This window comes from Chrysochloris asiatica, unplaced genomic scaffold, assembly GCF_000296735.1.
Source record: "Chrysochloris asiatica unplaced genomic scaffold, ChrAsi1.0 scaffold00054, whole genome shotgun sequence".
Taxonomy (NCBI): domain Eukaryota; kingdom Metazoa; phylum Chordata; class Mammalia; order Afrosoricida; family Chrysochloridae; genus Chrysochloris; species Chrysochloris asiatica.
The window spans coordinates 12369404-12386615 of record NW_006408572.1 but is presented as its reverse complement, the minus strand read 5'-3'; the positions used below and the strand labels follow the sequence as shown (position 1 = coordinate 12386615).

General features: G+C 44.6%; 1 protein-coding gene across 1 annotated transcript in view; it reads left to right on the top strand.

Moving 5' to 3' along the window:
* Positions 1-14458, top strand: part of MYH13 (myosin, heavy chain 13, skeletal muscle) — a 69360-nt gene extending 54902 nt beyond the window's left edge. Inside the window, exons 30-38 of the mRNA XM_006863507.1 lie at positions 900-1065; positions 1784-1908; positions 4544-4852; positions 4938-5141; positions 7718-7843; positions 8419-8589; positions 12431-12535; positions 12622-12717; positions 14279-14458. Coding sequence (XP_006863569.1) covers positions 900-1065; positions 1784-1908; positions 4544-4852; positions 4938-5141; positions 7718-7843; positions 8419-8589; positions 12431-12535; positions 12622-12717; positions 14279-14458 — 1482 coding nt within the window. The remainder of the gene's footprint in view (positions 1-899; positions 1066-1783; positions 1909-4543; positions 4853-4937; positions 5142-7717; positions 7844-8418; positions 8590-12430; positions 12536-12621; positions 12718-14278) is intronic.
* Positions 14459-17212: the final 2754 nt, after the last annotated feature.

The following is a 17212-nucleotide window of genomic DNA, read 5'->3' as shown; positions in this document are numbered from 1 at the left end:
ACTTGGTGACTTATCGAAAGGCTGTTGTTTCCAGTCCACCCAGAGGCACCTTGGATGAAAGACCTGGCAATCTTCAGAAAGGCCTCAGTCATTGAAAGCCCTATGAAGTACAGCTCTGTTTTAATACATGAAGTCACAATGAGCTGAAGTTAATTTGATGGCAGTTGGTTAACTGGTAGATGATTACACATAAGTATATATATTCACCCATTGCCATTGAGGTGTCCTGGTGTGGCGCTGTGGGTTAATGCATCAGACAGCAAAGGCATTTGAACTGCAAGGTTGGTGGTTCAAGGTCACTAGCTGCCCCTTGGAAAACCATACAGAGTCGCTATGGGTCGAAACCGACTCGACAGCACATAACAACAACAATTGCCATTGAGCCAGTTCTGAGCCATACAGATCCTATGAGACAGAATAGAACTTCATAGGATTTCCAAGACTGTAATCTTGCAGCTGTATGATAAGCATGGAATTGCTAACCACAAGGTCAGCGGTTCAAACCCACCAGCCACTCCTCAGAAACTCCAGGGAACCAACTCCACAGCACTTCACAACAAAACATTAATCTTCATGGAAGCAGACTGCCACATCTTTTTCCCATGGAGCAACAAACTGGTGGGTTTGAACCACCAAACTTTTCCTTGGTAGCCAATAACTTAACCACTTGATGATTCCATACTTTGGTAACATGTCTCCAAAGAGAATCTTATTTTTAGTCAAGAATATAGCAGTTTTCTTGTAGGGGTATAAAGAGTTTGGAGCCACTGACCTGAAATAAGGACCACTCTCTTTCTTTGGTCCTCAATGATGGAAGACTGGAACCTGAGCATGCTCACTGGAACTCTCCCAAGTTTGTTGCCCTTTCTGCCTCCCACATGTCCCTTTGTATCTCCTAGGTCCTTGCAGAGTGGAAGCAAAAGCTGGGCGAAAGTCAAGCTGAGTTGGAAGCTGCTCAGAAAGAGTCCAGATCCCTGAGTACTGAAATCTTCAAGATGAGGAATGCCTACGAGGAGGTGGTAGATCAGCTAGAGACCCTGAGGCGGGAGAACAAAAATCTGCAAGGTGAGCTCCCGGGAGACCAGAGACCCTCGCTCCTCCTGCATCCCACTGCCCCACAAAACCATCACCCACCACCCAGCCTCACATTTCTCCATTTACCCCATAGTCTAAACCCCTCTCAATGAAAAGCAGGAATGCAGAACAGCCAAGTGTCTTTTTGGAAGACTGAGGCTGTGTTGGATTGTTAAGCACACTGCTACATTTGAGAACAAGATCTTTCAGGGATCCTGGCTCTAAATGGCACTGTGTCCTTGAACATGTCAGCCTTGACCTGTTGTTGCTAAGTGCCATGGAGTCATTTCTGACTCTTAGTGACCCTGTATGGGCTTTCTGAGGAGTGGCTGGTGGGTTTGAACTGCCGACCTTAATGTTCAAACCAACCTTGTGATCCGGTGCAAATCCCCCAGCACCACACCAGGACTCCCAACCTTGACCTACAGATTTAGATGATCAGACCCGATGCCCTGCAAAGTCCCTTCTGATTCTGCAAGATTCTGTGCACTTTCTCTAGTTGTCTTCAGTGGTCCTCATTGTGACTGGTTTTACAAGTTCTTGTTACTCCTTTCTCTACATAGTTCAGGGGAGGCAGCACATTGTTTCTTACCAACACCTCACTTCATTCTCTTCTCTATAAATATTATGAGTGAATCGCCTGTCCCTAAATTACCTGATAAATGTCTATACTATGAACTGAAACCTAAATCGAACCTGTCCTTTGCAGAAGAGATTTCTGACTTAACAGAGCAGATTGCAGAAACTGGCAAGAATCTTCAGGAAGTGGAAAAGACCAAGAAACAAGTAGAGCAAGAAAAGTCAGATCTTCAGGTTGCCTTGGAGGAGGTGGAGGCAAGTGTCTAGGATATGACATTTTAAAAGCCCTGAGAACAGGAACTGAGGAGGCTCAACTTGGCCGCCCTCTTGGGATACTTCCAGCTAACAGGCATCAAGGCTTAGCTGGGAAGAAGGTAAAGAAAACCTCCATGGGGCTGGAAGAGCTATGTTCTGCAGCTTTGTCTCCTGTGTTTCCTCTAGTTCATCTTTTCCCTTTTGAAAATAAAAAAGAGTGATGCGTTGCACCGTCAGGAAGCATATCTATCCCCAAACATCCCAGAGGCCTGACTCAGAACCCCTCAGCTATAACATAGTCGCATGGGCTCATCCATGACTATCAGGAGTCCTTGTAGTCAAATGCACCCCAGAAGTCCCTGGGTGGTGCAAACATTTAAGCACTCAGCTACAAACTGAAAGGTTGTTTGATTCAAATCCATTGCTGGGGGCACCTCAGAAGAAAGGTCTGGCAATCTACTCCTAAAAGATCACAGTCATTGAAAAGTCTACAGAGTTCTACTCTGGCACATGTGGGGTCACCATGAGTCAGAATCCACAGGACAGTAACAGGAGATTTAAAAAATAAAATAAAATAAATAGATCCCAGCCTCTCCTATTGCAGAGAAGCTGGTTAAAATGTTTCTAGGGACATTGGGAATATGACAGGATGACAGAGAGCAACTGGCTGAGCCATATAATGTGTCCTGTCATCTTTAGAGACAAGGTTGGCTGCTGAGTCGTGGCCATGATTAAAATACCAGTTACCCATTGCCAGAAGCCAGCCCATGGTTATCACATGTGTGCCTGAGTAGAACTGTGCTCATAGGGTTCTAATGGCTAGTTTTTGCCCAAAGTAGATCACCAGACCTTTTCAGCCACCTTTGGGTGAACCTAAAATATCAACCTTTCAGTTAACAGCTAAGCACATTACCAAGGGCACCACCCAGGGACCCCTTTATGAAAAATAGACACTCTCAATGAAACGTTTGCTAACTTAACAAAGGATTACTGGTTAAAGCTACATTGATTAAGGGGTAGGGTTGCACAGCCAATTATTATAATTGCTGTCATTAAGTGGTATATCTGTAAATAGCTGAACTGGCAAAAATTATTTACAGCAATGACCCAAAAAATCTAAATCAAAGGGTTGCTACAGAAGCTGCTATGCACAGCCAAATGCTTCCTGGGATTTGGTTCCTTGGTTTTGGAGACTACGGGTTGTGGTTTCATGGGACATCCCAGTTAATTGGGCTAATAATACAACTCATTTGGTGCTTCTGATCTACCTTCTAGTTCATAGTTTAGTGCCTGGGGTTTTAAAAACTTGCATGCAGCCAACCAACTCATAACAATTGGTCTGTATGCATCTGGAACAACAGAGGAGAGTCAGGAATAAGAGGAGGACATGGAGTGTGTGACTCATTGTCTCCATGAACAAATCCCCCCTTTGCTATGAGACCAGAAGAACTGGACGGTGCCTGGCTACCATTTTTAACATTTGATCAAAGATCTTAAAGATGAATCCTAGTCAAAATGGGAGAAATGCAGAAGGGAATTTCAAATTCTCATGGACACTGGAGTTTCTGGAGCCATGAGGGTAGATAGAGGAATCCCTGAAATTATTGTCCTGATGCCATCTTTACATCTTAAGCCAAAAATAAGCCCTGAAGTCATCTCAAAAGTGAATAACTATTTAGTTTAATTAGTAAAAAATATAAAGATCTGCCTTGGCAGAGATGATGACATGGAGAGATGGAGCAGTTGGGGACTTTAGACACAGAGAGGGAGAGGGGCTGTGTGCTGATGACTTGGGGGCAGGCTTGTAGTGTCTACCCTTTGGTTGGTTGATGATGCATGGAGGGGGTTGTAACCATGGCAATGAAACAATATATGGTAGGATGAGTGTAAAACTAATGTTCTCCCATGTAAACTATCACTTAATTCACAATAAAACATAAAAAAAAAAAAAAAAAAAGATCTACCTTGAGCGTTACGCTCTTTTAAGAACTATCTGGTTGTCAAGTGCCGTCGAGTCAGCTCTGACTCATAGCAACCCTGTATAGGATTTCCAAGGAGCAACTGATGAGCCTGAACCGCCAACATTGCTGTTTAAACCGACTTAGCAATCCAGCGCATTAACCCACAGTACCACACCAGGACTCCAAAAACGATCTATATGGTATCAAATTAACAATAGTGACTAGAAAGATTAGATAGAGACCTTACAAGTCAGTGAGTTTTTAATGAATGGGAGGACAACTCAGAAAAGGAAGGTGAGAATGTGTACCACTTAAAGAAAATCATTAGTGTCACTGAATTACACATGTAGACACTGTTAAATTGGTGTATGTTTTGCCAAAACTATACCCTGAAGTCATCTCAAAATTGAATAACTATTTAGCTTAATTAGTAAAAAAAATATATTCTCAACAACATAAGTAAATAAAATGTAAATATAAAGGGGTCATGTGTTAACAAAATTTTAGTATAAGTTTCATTACTACTAGGGATTTTGGGTAGCAAGTCATTTGAGCTGTCTATTGTCCTTGTCATCTGTAAAACTAATAATGTCATTTTTATCATAATGGGGATCAAAATATTGGAGGAAGACAGCAGCCTGTGGTACTCTTAAATGTTCCCCACCTCTCCTCAGGGTTCCTTGGAACATGAAGAGAGCAAGATTTTGCGTGTCCAACTAGAGCTGAGTCAGGTGAAGTCCGAGCTTGACCAGAAAGTCACTGAAAAGGATGAAGAAATTGAGCAACTGAAAAGAAACAGCCAACGAACAGCTGAGGCCACACAGAGCCTGCTGGAGGCTGAAATCCGGAGCCGGAACGATGCCCTGAGGCTGAAGAAAAAGATGGAGGGAGACCTCAATGAAATGGAGATTCAGTTGGGTCATGCCAACCGCCAGGTGGTGGAGACCCAGAAGCACCTGCGCACAGTCCAGGGCCAGCTCAAGGTGAGTGCTGCCTCTGAACACTGCCCTCTAGGCTGGCTGGGCCCAGCTGCCCTGCCCTGTGGCCTCACTCCCAGTTTCCTTCAAGGATTCCCAGCTGCACCTGGATGACACCCTGAGTAACAACGAGGACCTCAAGGAGCAGCTGGCCATTGTGGAGCGTAGGAATGGGCTCCTGCTGGAGGAGCTGGAGTCGATGAAGGTGGCATTGGAGCAGACAGAGCGGACCCGCCGGCTGTCTGAGCAAGAGTTGCTGGATGCCAGTGACCGGGTGCAGCTCCTACATTCGCAGGTGTGTCCAGGGTCCCACATGTGGTAGAAATGCACATCCCCCCTCTGCCCAGACTAACCTAAAACCAAATCCACTGCCATCGAATCAAATGTGACTCATACGGGGTTCCGAAGCTGTAAATCTTTATGGGAGCAGAAAGCCTCTTCTTTCTCCTGCGGAGCAGCTGGTGGGTTTGAACTGCCGACTTTACAGGTTAGTAGCCCAATGCCCACAGTGCCACCAGGGCCAGACTCAGACTCAGTGCTCACCGTAAATGGATTCCAACTCAAAACTATCCTGTAAATCTATATGGAAGCAGAAAGCCTCATCTTTCTCTCTAGGAGTGGCTAGTGAGTTTGAACTGCCGACTTTGTGGTTAGCAATCCAGTGCTTACTCTACAAAGCCACCAGAGCTCCTTACTCATAAAAAAAATGTCATTAAGTCTCACTGTGACAAAGCTTTGGCTCTAACCAGTTGCTGTAAGTTGGACTCAACACATGACAGCCCTACATGCATTTTCAATTGCTTAATTTTCAGATTTAGATCACCAGGTCTTTCTTCCAAGGTACTTCTAGATGAACTGGAAGCTTCCAACCTTTCAGTTAGCAGTCAAGCACACTGACCATTTGCACCACCCAGAGACTTCAACTTTTCAGTTGGACAGATTCCTGAACTTTCTTATGTCAGAACAGAATACTTCATGCATGTTGCGGGAAAATGAGTGAAAACAAACATTAACTGTTGCATAAAGGAAGTGCTGGTCCAGGGTAACATGCTGGACCATAAGGTCAGTTTGAACTGCAAGGTTGGTGGTTCAAGTCCACCAGCTGCTTCGCAGAAACTCCATACAGGGCTGCCATGGGTTAGAACCGACTTGATGGCACTTAAAAAAAGCAATGACAAAGGAAGTGGAGAAGGCTTCATAGAAGAGGTACTGTCTTAGAAAATTCTATTTCTTTGGAAAAATTGTTTTTATCACTTTTATGACATTTTAAAAAGAGTTCATTGTTTTTTAAAAAAGTAAAAAAATACAAACGAGAAAATAGGAAAAAATTCAAACATAATTGTTAGCATCTTGGGATTCTCAGTGTAGTTTCCTGCCTATGTGTGCATGAATATCAAAAGTTTTATAAAATGTGATGGATCTTTTTGCAACCTTTGATTTTCCCTTTAATTACATCTTTAAATAGCAATTTTAAATTCTGTGATAAAGTTGTTATTTTGTTATTTTTTTCTTGAATCCTGTTGTGGCACTGTAGGATTAAGCTCTGGATGGCAAGGTCAGTTTGATCCACAAGGTTGGCAGTTCAAACTCACCATGTACACTTATGATTATTATTTCTTTAATATTCCTGTTGTTAAGTGCCACTGAGTTGGTTCTGACTCATAGCAAACCTTTATAGGGATTCCAAGGAGCAGCTGGTAGGTTTGAACCACCACTCTTTCAGTTAGCAGTCCAGTGCTTATTGTACAGCGCCACACCAGGACTCCTTCATCGATAATTCCTAGGAGTAAAATTTCAGAGCAAAAATGTAAAGACATTTATAATATACTACAAATTATCTTTTCACAAGTTTGTCCTAACCTGTGTTCCCATTGAGAAAATATAGGAGCGCGTTTTCTATAGGTTTTCAAACACTCAGACTGTTGTTGTTAAATGCCATCGAGTCAAATCTGACCCATAGAGACCCTGTATAGGGTTTCCGAGGAGCAGCTGGTGGGCTTGAACCACTGACCTTGCAGTTCAAATGACTTTACAGTATAACACATTAACCCACGGCACCACACCAGACTATTGTCTTCTCATTTTTTTTTTTTTTTACCAATTTCATTACTGAAAAATAACTCTGATTCATTCTTATTTCTTTGTTTACTAATAAGGTGGATCATTATCTCATATTTATCGGTCATTTGTGTTTCTTCTAGTGTATTTTATCTATTTGTGTTTTTTGCCCTTTTTTCTTATTGATTTGTCTTATCTTGGAAACCCTGTACAGGGTCGCTAGGAGTCGGAACTGACTCCACGGCACATAGCAACAACAATTGTATGATAAGGAAGATAATACCTTTTTAATAATATACACTGCAAATGTTTTCCAAGTTGTCAGCCCCTTATCATTGTGTTTATAGTGTGTTTTAATCATTAGAATTATTTTTCATTTTTATATAATTATGTCTGTCTTTTCCTTCTCCCAATAATGTATCTTCCCTCAAATATTTTAAATTCTACCCTTATTATTTACTCGATTTCTTTGTATACAGTTCTTGGGTCTGTGTGAAGACGTCTCCTTATGTTAAGAATAAAACAGCATCTAGCTGGTCACGCATGTAAAAACGAACAGGAGATTGCATTATCATGATTGGCTTCTCTGCTCACCCAGTCCCCTCCCTTACAAGCGTTTTCAGTGCCTCAATGTAACCTGTTGTTAAGTGCCGTCAAGTCAATTCCAACCCATAGTAACCCTGTATAGGGTTTCCGAGGTGCAACTGATGAGTTTGAACAACTGAACTTGTGGTCCAGTGCTTGATCCTACAGCGCCATACCAGGACTCCATTCATTGTAACCTATAACCCTGAGCTCTAATTCCCTTGCTAGAACACAAGCCTGATAAATGCCAAGAAAAAACTGGAGGCTGACATAGCTCAGTGCCAGGTGGAAGTGGAGAACTCCATCCAGGAGTCCAGAAATGCAGAGGAGAAGGCCAAGAAAGCCATCACTGACGTAAGCGAGATTCTCCCTGTTCAGCAATGGCATCTGGAGATATGAAAAGGGGCTTCTAAGCCAGGGCATGACAAGTGGTTTCATCTCCTTATGACCTTCAGTTAGTGGTGGCTTTCTGGAGAGATGTAGTAAATGGGTTCTTACTGGAGGTGGAAATAAAGAAATTATACCAAACCAATTGGCATCAAGTCTATCTCAATATGAGGGGGGAAATCTATTATTTTCTAATTACATTTTCCACAAACTTTTTGAGGCCCCCTCATATGTAAACCATAGGACTATGCGCCATAGAGTTTCTCAAGGTTGTGAGCTTTCTGAAACAGACCACCAGGTCTTTTTTCCAAGGCACCTTGGTGAGGTTGGAGCCCCCAGCTTTTCAGTTTGTGGTTGAGTGCCTGTTTGAGCCACCCAGCAACTCTTAGTGGTGGTGAAGGGTGTTGGGTGGCTTGAGACAGGCATATACAATGCCAGTAACTGCCACCCCCGTAAATCCACTCAATGGCATACAACAACATTCTCCTGGTAGGGATGGACAGGAAGGTTCATTGATATTTCCCGCGACCTTATTTATGCAGGCGGCCATGATGGCTGAGGAGCTGAAGAAGGAGCAGGACACCAGCGCCCACCTGGAGCGGATGAAGAAGAACCTGGAGCAGACGGTGAAGGACCTGCAGCATCGTCTGGATGAGGCCGAGCAGCTGGCCCTGAAGGGAGGCAAGAAGCAGATCCAGAAACTGGAGACGCGGGTAGAGTGGTTTGTGAAGACTCTAGAAGTGACATCAGGCAGAACCACCATCCAGAAAGTTAGGTTGTGCAAGAGCGACCACTGACTGAGTAGGTGAAAAAGTTAGTAAAGAGAAGTATATCAACTGACCCTTCTTCCAAGTTACCTCTGGGTGGATTCAAACCCCCAGCCTTGCAGTTAGCAGCCTTACAAAATAACCTGTGAGCAGCAAAATCTCCCACTTCTTTCTTCTTCACTGATGGCTGTCTCCCAACCAAAGAAAACAGTTGCCATTGAATCAGTTCTGATTCATGACAAACCCATGTGTATTGGATAGAACTGTGCCCCATAAGGTTTCCAAAGACTGACTTTTGGAATGTAGATTGCCAGATCTTTCTTCCAAGGTGCCTCTGAAGAGACATCAATTGCAGACCTCTAAGTTAAAAGCTAAGCTTGTTAACTGTACCACCCGGGAAGAACCCCCAACACACACAAATCCGTTTTTTCCTGCTTACATTAAACAATACTATTATAGTTACATTTTTTTAAATGTTCAAGTATTATTTTTATATAGACTCATACCTACGTAAATGGAAAATCATACTTTATTATGCACGCTTAGGTATAATTTACATTTTGGACCAAACTTCGCTTTGATAAAACATGGCCCAGTTTACATGAAATCTGTAGATTTCCTTTATCTCCCCTTCGGGACCTGATTCTCTTCCTACCTTTTCTCATCTCTAAATGCAGCTGACAGTACTGGACTAGTTCTCATTGCCATCCTAAATGGAGGCTTCTTCCAAGTTTTATAAAAAAGAACGAAAAGAAAAAGGACAGCCAGTGTTGATGGCATCATTTCTGGACATGGCAACTTCATGAATGCCGGAATAGAACTGTGCTCCGTAGGCTGTTTTCAGAAGTAGATCAACTGGCCGTTCCTCCAAGTTGCCTCTAGGTGGATTTGAACCTCCAGCTTAGCAGTTAGCAGCTGAGTGCACTAAGCGTTTGCGCCATTCAGGGATTCCTTCTCCAAGTTGTTGTTGTTAAGTGCCATCGAATTGATTCCAACTCATAGCAACCCCATATTGTGTTTGCAAGGGAACAGCTGATGGGTTTGAACTTACGTTGTGTTGTTTTGTTTTTAATATACTAATACTTTGGGGTCCTGGTGTGGCGCTGTTGGTTAATGTGCTGGACTGCAAAGTCGGTTTAAACTATAAGGTCAGTGGTTCAAACTCACCAGCTGCTCCTCAGAAACCCTATACAGGGCTGCTGTGGGTCAGAATGAACTCGATGGCACTTAACAATGATACTTTAGCCTAAGTCGTTTGTTGCTGTTGTTCGATTTTTTTGACAATTGTTCCCTTGGTTTCTTTGTTTCTCCCTTTAGACCTCTGGTGGTTTCTTTTGCTTGTTTTTAAAGCAGGCTCCTCTCAGAGTTGACATTTTTGAGAAGGACTGTGTGGAGGAAACTGTCAGAATACCTCTGTTGTCTCAGGGAGAAAGGATGTGAAAATGGGAGGTAAATAGGGTGAGGGAAGGTAGATGAAGGAGCCATGTTTTCCAGCAGGAAAGCTCCGAAATATACGCATGACTTACACCAGCTTGCCAAGAACATGGTCACACAAAAAAATCACTTAACTGCCACCAAGTCAATTCCTTCTCATAGTGACCCTAGAGGTCAGAGAGATCCTGCATCATACGGTTTCCAAGGCTGTAAACCTTTGTGGAAGCAGCCGGCCTCATCTTTCTCCTGTGGAGTGACTGGTGGGTTCAAACCATTAACCTTTGGGGTAGCAATCCAGTGCTTAACCCACTGTACCACCAGTCACCCAAAACCAAAAACCCACAGCTGCTGAATGTCTTCTGACTCATTTACCCTATACGACAGAGTTTCCAAAGCTGTAAATCTTTACAGAAGCAGATTACTCTATCTTTCTCTCTCAGAGCATCTGGTGGCCTTTCGATTAGCCGCCTGGCACTTTAACCCCTCCACCATCACAATTCCATATCAGGCACTTGTTGTTGTTGTTGTGAAGTGCCGTTGAGTCGATTCCAACCCATATTGACCCTGTATAGGGTTTCCAAGGAACAGCTGGTGAGCTTGAACCACCGACCTTGCAGTTCAAATGACTTTGCAGTCTGGTGCATTAACCCACAGCACCACACCAGGCAGGACCTTTCAGTGTGAAGGCCATTGACAAGTGATTAATTAAAAGTAAACTGGGAAGTTAAACGCCCCCACACACACCCTGCCAAAAAATGATTTAAGGGATTATTTTTCATTATACTTAGTCCCATTAAAAGGAGTTTAGACCTTCCTTCTCCTGAATCCTTCCTTCCCAGCCTCCCTCCTTAGGTCTTCATTTATGAGTCTTTGATTCCTAGGTCAACCTCTCCCTCCCACAACGAAGCCCCTGACTGTCTTCTCATTCCCAGCTGCCCAGTTCTACGAGAGGGCTTCAAAAAGGCAGTGAAAAAATGGAATGAAAAGATAATGGAATTTTTCCGTGAACTTTTGGAAACCCTCTTGAATAAGTTTTAAGGAGCCCTGGTGGCAATGTAGGGTAAGCATTGGACTGTTAACTGAAAAGTTGGTCATTCAAACCTAACCACCTCTCCCCTAGAGAAAGATGAGGCTTTCTGCTCCCATTAAAGATTTACAGCCTCAGGAAACCCGTAAATTGGAATCCACTCAATGGCAGTGGGTTTGGTTTTTGGTTTTGTTTAAGTTCTATTAAGTACTACAGAGACCTAAAAAGCATTCCCAGGAAAATGATGTTTTATAAAACCTGACAGAAGACAGCTTCCCAGGTCATGGGGGATGTATTTTGGAACAACGCCCAGAGTAAGTTTGTTCCGTTGGTAATTTACAGGTTGATCTAACCAGTTTTCAAGCCCAGAACTCTCCCTCTCTGTGGCTGCCGGCTTTCCCAGTGGAGTGGGAACTGTTTGTTGCTAGTTGCCCCTGCTTACTTGTCTCTAGACTGTGGATCTGGAACCACCACTGGTGACGTGTATTCTCAGCGCCCACATCTCCCCTCAGAGTCCTTGGGAGTGTACACGGTTAGTATGTTCAGCTGCTAACCACCCAGAGGCACCTTGGAAGAAATCTTGGCTATTGAGTTCTGAAAAATCTGCCATTGAAAACACTATGGAGTACAACTTACTCTGACACACGTGGGGTCACCGTGAGTCAGGATCAACTGATGGCAACTGGTATCCCTTCCCTCAAGACTTCAGGGAAGTCACCAGCACTTCTGAAGTTAATGTCTCCAATGTAGTAGTTTATTGTTTTACATTACTTCTATGTACATTAATTAATTTGATTTCCACATTAGAGATAGACTGGGTAGGAATTATAATCATTTCTTTATCCACTATAATAATCTCCATTCCAAATATACAGACACTCCCTCAGTGAAAGTTACTGACTTTCTTTGGATCTGTTGGTCAATAAATGATGGAGCAACGGCTTCAGACTCCTCCTTTGACTGTTTCTAGACCTGGGTTCTCTCCACAACACCAGGACCATCACAAATAGTGATGCAGAAATCCAACCTGTGCCCCTTTGCCAAGCTGCATGGCCCTAGAGGATGGTGCATCTTTTGCAAAACTTGATCCAGTAGCTAAGTCATGCACAGCTGGGGTGACATCGGCCCAGAGAGGGTCTCCTGCTCATACATAGTCACTCTGTGAGCCTAAGGTGGCTATGGGTGTAACAGCTGGCGTCCTGAGCCCTAGAAGGAGACACCTTTGAAAAATATCATTTGCGGGACTTGAGTTGACCCTAAAATGACTGGTACGTGGGCCCAGAAGAGAACCCTGGCTTGACTCTCTGTTCTTGTCACCATACCCAGGTACGGGAGCTGGAAACTGAACTAGATGCTGAGCAGAAGAGGGGGGCTGAAGCTCTCAAGGGGGCCCACAAATACGAAAGGAAAGTCAAGGAAATGACTTACCAGGTGAGTACGTCACAAACCTCCCCAATTCTCTGTTAGTCAGACCCAAATAAAGGAGTCACGGTCCTGCCCGGATGCTGTGTTTGCAGGCCGAGGAAGACCGCAAGAACATTCTGAGGCTCCAGGACCTGGTGGACAAGCTGCAGGCCAAAGTGAAAGCTTACAAGAGGCAGGCTGAGGAGGCTGTGAGTGTGCAAGTCCCAGGGTCACATCTGTTCTAGAGCCTGGGCTCCTGCTTGCCCGGGTGTCCCTACTAGTGCTGACTAGGAGAATTCTCCTGTTGGGTAGAATCTACTGGGTCTCAAACTGACATCTTCATGTACAAGCAAGTAAAACAGGGACACCTGCCTCCTCCTGTCCTGGTCTGTGTTAAAAAAAACCTTCCCCATCCTCCTCCACCTCTGTGCCCTCTGGCCTCACCCCACTCAGTGTTGCCATCTTGTTCCCCATCACTCAACCTCAGCCTGCCTCAACTGATCACACCCAACCCTGACTCAGTCTACCCACCCAAACCTTCACAACCCAGCCTATGAATCCCACCTCCCCTGACTCTCCCTAACCACAACTTCAGGCCACCTCACCAGTCCTCTTGGGCCCCTTCAACTCACGTAGACGCATCCTTCTAATTCAGATCACCCCACTGTGCCCACTGGTCCTACCTGAGCCCCCCTGATTCCCAGCACTCACTTTCTTCCTTTTCAATTTACCTCCAGGTCTATATTCAGTAAAATCAACACAGAGGCAATGAATGGGCTAAACCCACCAGGTCTGAGGGATGGATGCTAGGAGGAAATTAGTGTTGGGGGAGCTTTATTTTACCAAAAAAAAGTTATTTGGGAAAACTCTGGGTTAAACAAAGTTACGCTGGTTGCTTTCCTTCAAGATTTCTCAGCTTTCTCAGCCAAACTCTTCAAAGTGAAAGAGATGTTATAGAATGTCTCATTTCACACACCTAATTGACCCTGAGAACTTCAGAGCAGCCCACAAACCAGTGTTCAGAGGGACAAACTTTGGGATTCCTGTTCCACCCAAATGGCTGTGTGTGTGGCATCTCCCTGCTCTCCTTCTTCCTCTCCCTGACAGCTGGTCGGTCCCATCCTGAGTTCTAGATTAAATGCGAAAATACCAGTGCCCATCGCATCAGTAGCGTAGTGGTTACGAATCGGGCTGCGAACCGCAAGGTCAGCAGTTCGAAACTACCAGCTGTTACGCGGGAGAAAGATGAGGCTTTCTGCTCCCGTAAAGATTTGCAGCCTTGGAAACCCTGTGCAGGGTCGCTGTGAGTCGGAACCGACTCCACAGCACATAACAAAAACAACATCGCATCAGTACAGTTCCAATAACATCAGCCAGGCTGGGACCACCCAGGAGACCCCACACAATGGCCTTGCCGTAGACAGGTGACACTCAGGGAGTACAAGACACAGGGACTTGACTATGACAAGTCACCTCCAGGTACTTTGGGAGAACTCTGGACCGGCGTCTCCTCCAGACGAGCTCTGGGGCACACAGCCTAGAGGAGCGTGCAAGGCAGCATGAGGTAGTCTCAGAAGCGAAGTCACACCAACAAGGTGACCTCAGACCCAAGAGCAGGGTCTCTGCTCCCTGGAGAGCTTGCTCCTGCCTTCCCTCCTGAGCCATCAGGCCACCCCAGCCCTCCTTGTCGCCCTACTCTTCAGGGAAACCAGGGTGGGGGAGTCTTGGAGTAAGAGTGAGAGGTTTCATCAACCTCATACTTCATTCCAGGAAGAGCAGGCCAACACGCAGCTGTCCAGGTGCCGGCGAGTCCAGCACGAGTTGGAGGAGGCAGAGGAGAGAGCAGACATCGCTGAGTCCCAGGTCAACAAGATGAGGGCCAAGAGCCGGGATGTGGGCAACCAGGTAAGCGCAGATACCTGTGTGTGGCTTCTTCCCAAGGAGTCCTGAGACCCAGGAGCCCAGACACCAGGCAGGAAGAGTTTGGAGGCTACCTGTTGGTGTGCTCTTCCCTGATGCTGGTCATCCCTCACAGATTCCACCATTGTAGCAAAGGTTCCCATGAGTCAGGCTGAAAGGAAAATGAGCAATGAGGTGCCTGGGAGACTGACACTCTGTCTTCCTGTCTCCTCTGTTGTTTGAGGAGTTGCCCAAGAGTCTCTGGTTTTCCAGGCGATTCGTTCTCTCCCTAGTAGCTTGATTGGTTTGTCTTTAAATTGAGCACAAGGAAACAAAGCCATGCCTTAGTGTTTCTATGAAGTGTCTGCCTTTCTAGCGGCTCCACTTTAAGATGATGCTCAGTCTCCCATTTGGTTTGACTCATTTTCTGTGTATGAATTGTATTTCTTACGCAGAAGATGGAAGAATGAGGCCCTCCTGATGCGCGTTGCCATGGGACCCCTCTGTGAGAGTGGAGGGAAATGTTGTGAGGAATAAATTCTCCTAAGTACTTGAGTTTCTGGCTCGGCTGTGTTTATTACAGTGTTCCATCTCCCTTCCAAAGGAAAAACCAAACCACTAGCTGTTTAGTCAATTCTGACTCACAGAGACCCCGTGTCTGTCAGAGTAAAACTATGTCCCATAGGGTTTCAGTAACTGCTTTTTTTTTTTTTTTTGCAAGTAGATCATCAAGCCACCTCTGGGTGAACTTGAACTTGAACCCTGCTGTAAAACCTGACATCTGAAGGCTTTTTGCCTGTGAATGGCTCCAACCAGGTAGACATTAATTCCATCTGGTGTCTTGGTTTAAGTGTTCAGATGCCAATTTTTCTTGAGTACTTCTGACAGCTTACTGCCGATGTTAAAAACAGCAAATTTTAAAATGGTTTTGGGGTCACTTAGTCAGCCCTCAAAGAAACATTCCTGGACATCTCCCCAATGGTCACCTTGTTGTGATGTCATACTCCAAGAGCCTATAAACTTTTCTATCTGCAATCAACCACCCTCTGCTTTCTAAAGGCCCCATGTGTATATGTGATGGATGCATCAGTCACGGTTGTGAGAGATTTCTTTGATCTCTGTGCCTTATAAAAGGTCACCACGTGGAGACAGGACTTTGGAAACCCATCATGGTGCCTGTGATTCCCTCATCCGGGTGAGCTGTTCGTCTTTGTCTTGTGTTAACTCCTATTTAAGACTTAATTAAGAATCTCTATAATATTTATAAGGAGCTCTGGTAGCATAGTGATTATGAGTTGGACTGGTAACCTCAAGGTCAGCACTTCAAAACTACCAGCTGCTCATGGGAGAAAGGTGAGGCTTCTGTTCCCATAAAGATTTACAGCTTCGGAAACCCTATACAGGGTTGCTATGAGTTATTCCGACTCCACAGCACATCACCACCATAATATTTGTATATTCAAAGATGGGGTCTCTTTGCTCCCAATAGCAACCCCCATCCTTTCAGTTAGCAGCTGAGAACGTACAGAGATGGTTTTAGATTCTTGTCTGCATTCTTTTACATATAAAGAAAGTAAAGAATGTGGAAGTGTAATCTTCTTACCCCCAATAGAAAAAGGTTAAAAATCCTACTTGATTTCCAGGTAAATCACCAGCATTTTAAAATATAAACCCATCTGAATAACTGTAACACATTTTTTTGTTGTTAAGTGTCGTAGAGTTGGTTCCGACTCATAGTGACCCTGTATAAGGTTTCCGAGAAGCAGCTGGTGAGCTTGAATCGCCGACCTTGTGCTTCAAACCAATCTTGCAGTCCAGCACATTAACCTACTGTGCCGCACATTTTCTTATTGTTGTTGTTGTTGTTAGGTGCCATCGAGTCTGTACAAACCCATAGCGACCTTATGCACAGCAGAACAAAACACTGCCCGATCCTGGGCCAACCTCACTAAGATTGCCACGCTTAAGTCCATCAATGCTGCCACTTGGCCAATCCATCTTGTTGGGTGTCTTCCTCTTTTTCTCTGATGCTCCACTTTACCAAACATGATATCCTTCTCCAGTTACTGGTCCCTCCTGACAATATGTCCAAAGTATGAGAGATGAAGTTTGGCCATCTTGGCCTCCAAGGAGCCTTCTGGCTGCACTTCTTCCAAAACAGATCTATTGGTTCTTTTGGCAGCCCATGGCACTTTCAATATTCTCCTCCAACACCATAACTCAAAAGCATCAATTCTTCTATGGTCTTCCTTATTCACTGTCCAGCTTTTACATGCATTTTCTTATTAGGAACTCATAGTTCTTCCAAATTCAGTTTCTCGTTTTCTCTCAGTTTATAGATAGGTGTGCAGAGAGACCACAAACTCTAACTATAGTTGGCCAGACAAGAGTGGAAGCTGGACTCCAGACTCCTGGACCAGTCTACTGAGCAGCCCTGTTCTCTCTCCCAGTCCCACATCCAGTCTACTAGTGTCTTGGGGCTGTCATAACAAAATACCCCACATGGGCAGCTTCTAAGAACAACAATGCATTGTCCCACAGTTCTGGAGTCTGGAAATCTAAGATCAAGATGCCAGCTATGTTGAGTCCTTCTGAAGTTTGAGGGGAAAATCTGTTCCATGCCTCTCTCCTAACCTCTGTTGAAGCTCAACCCACTGCCAATGAGCTGATTCCAACTCATAGCAACCCTGTATAGGGTTTCTGAGATTATAAATCTTTATAGAAGCAGAAAGCCTCATCTTCTTTTCTAAGGACCAGCTGGGAGGTTTGAACTTCCAACCTAGCCCAGTGCTTATCTTGTAGAAC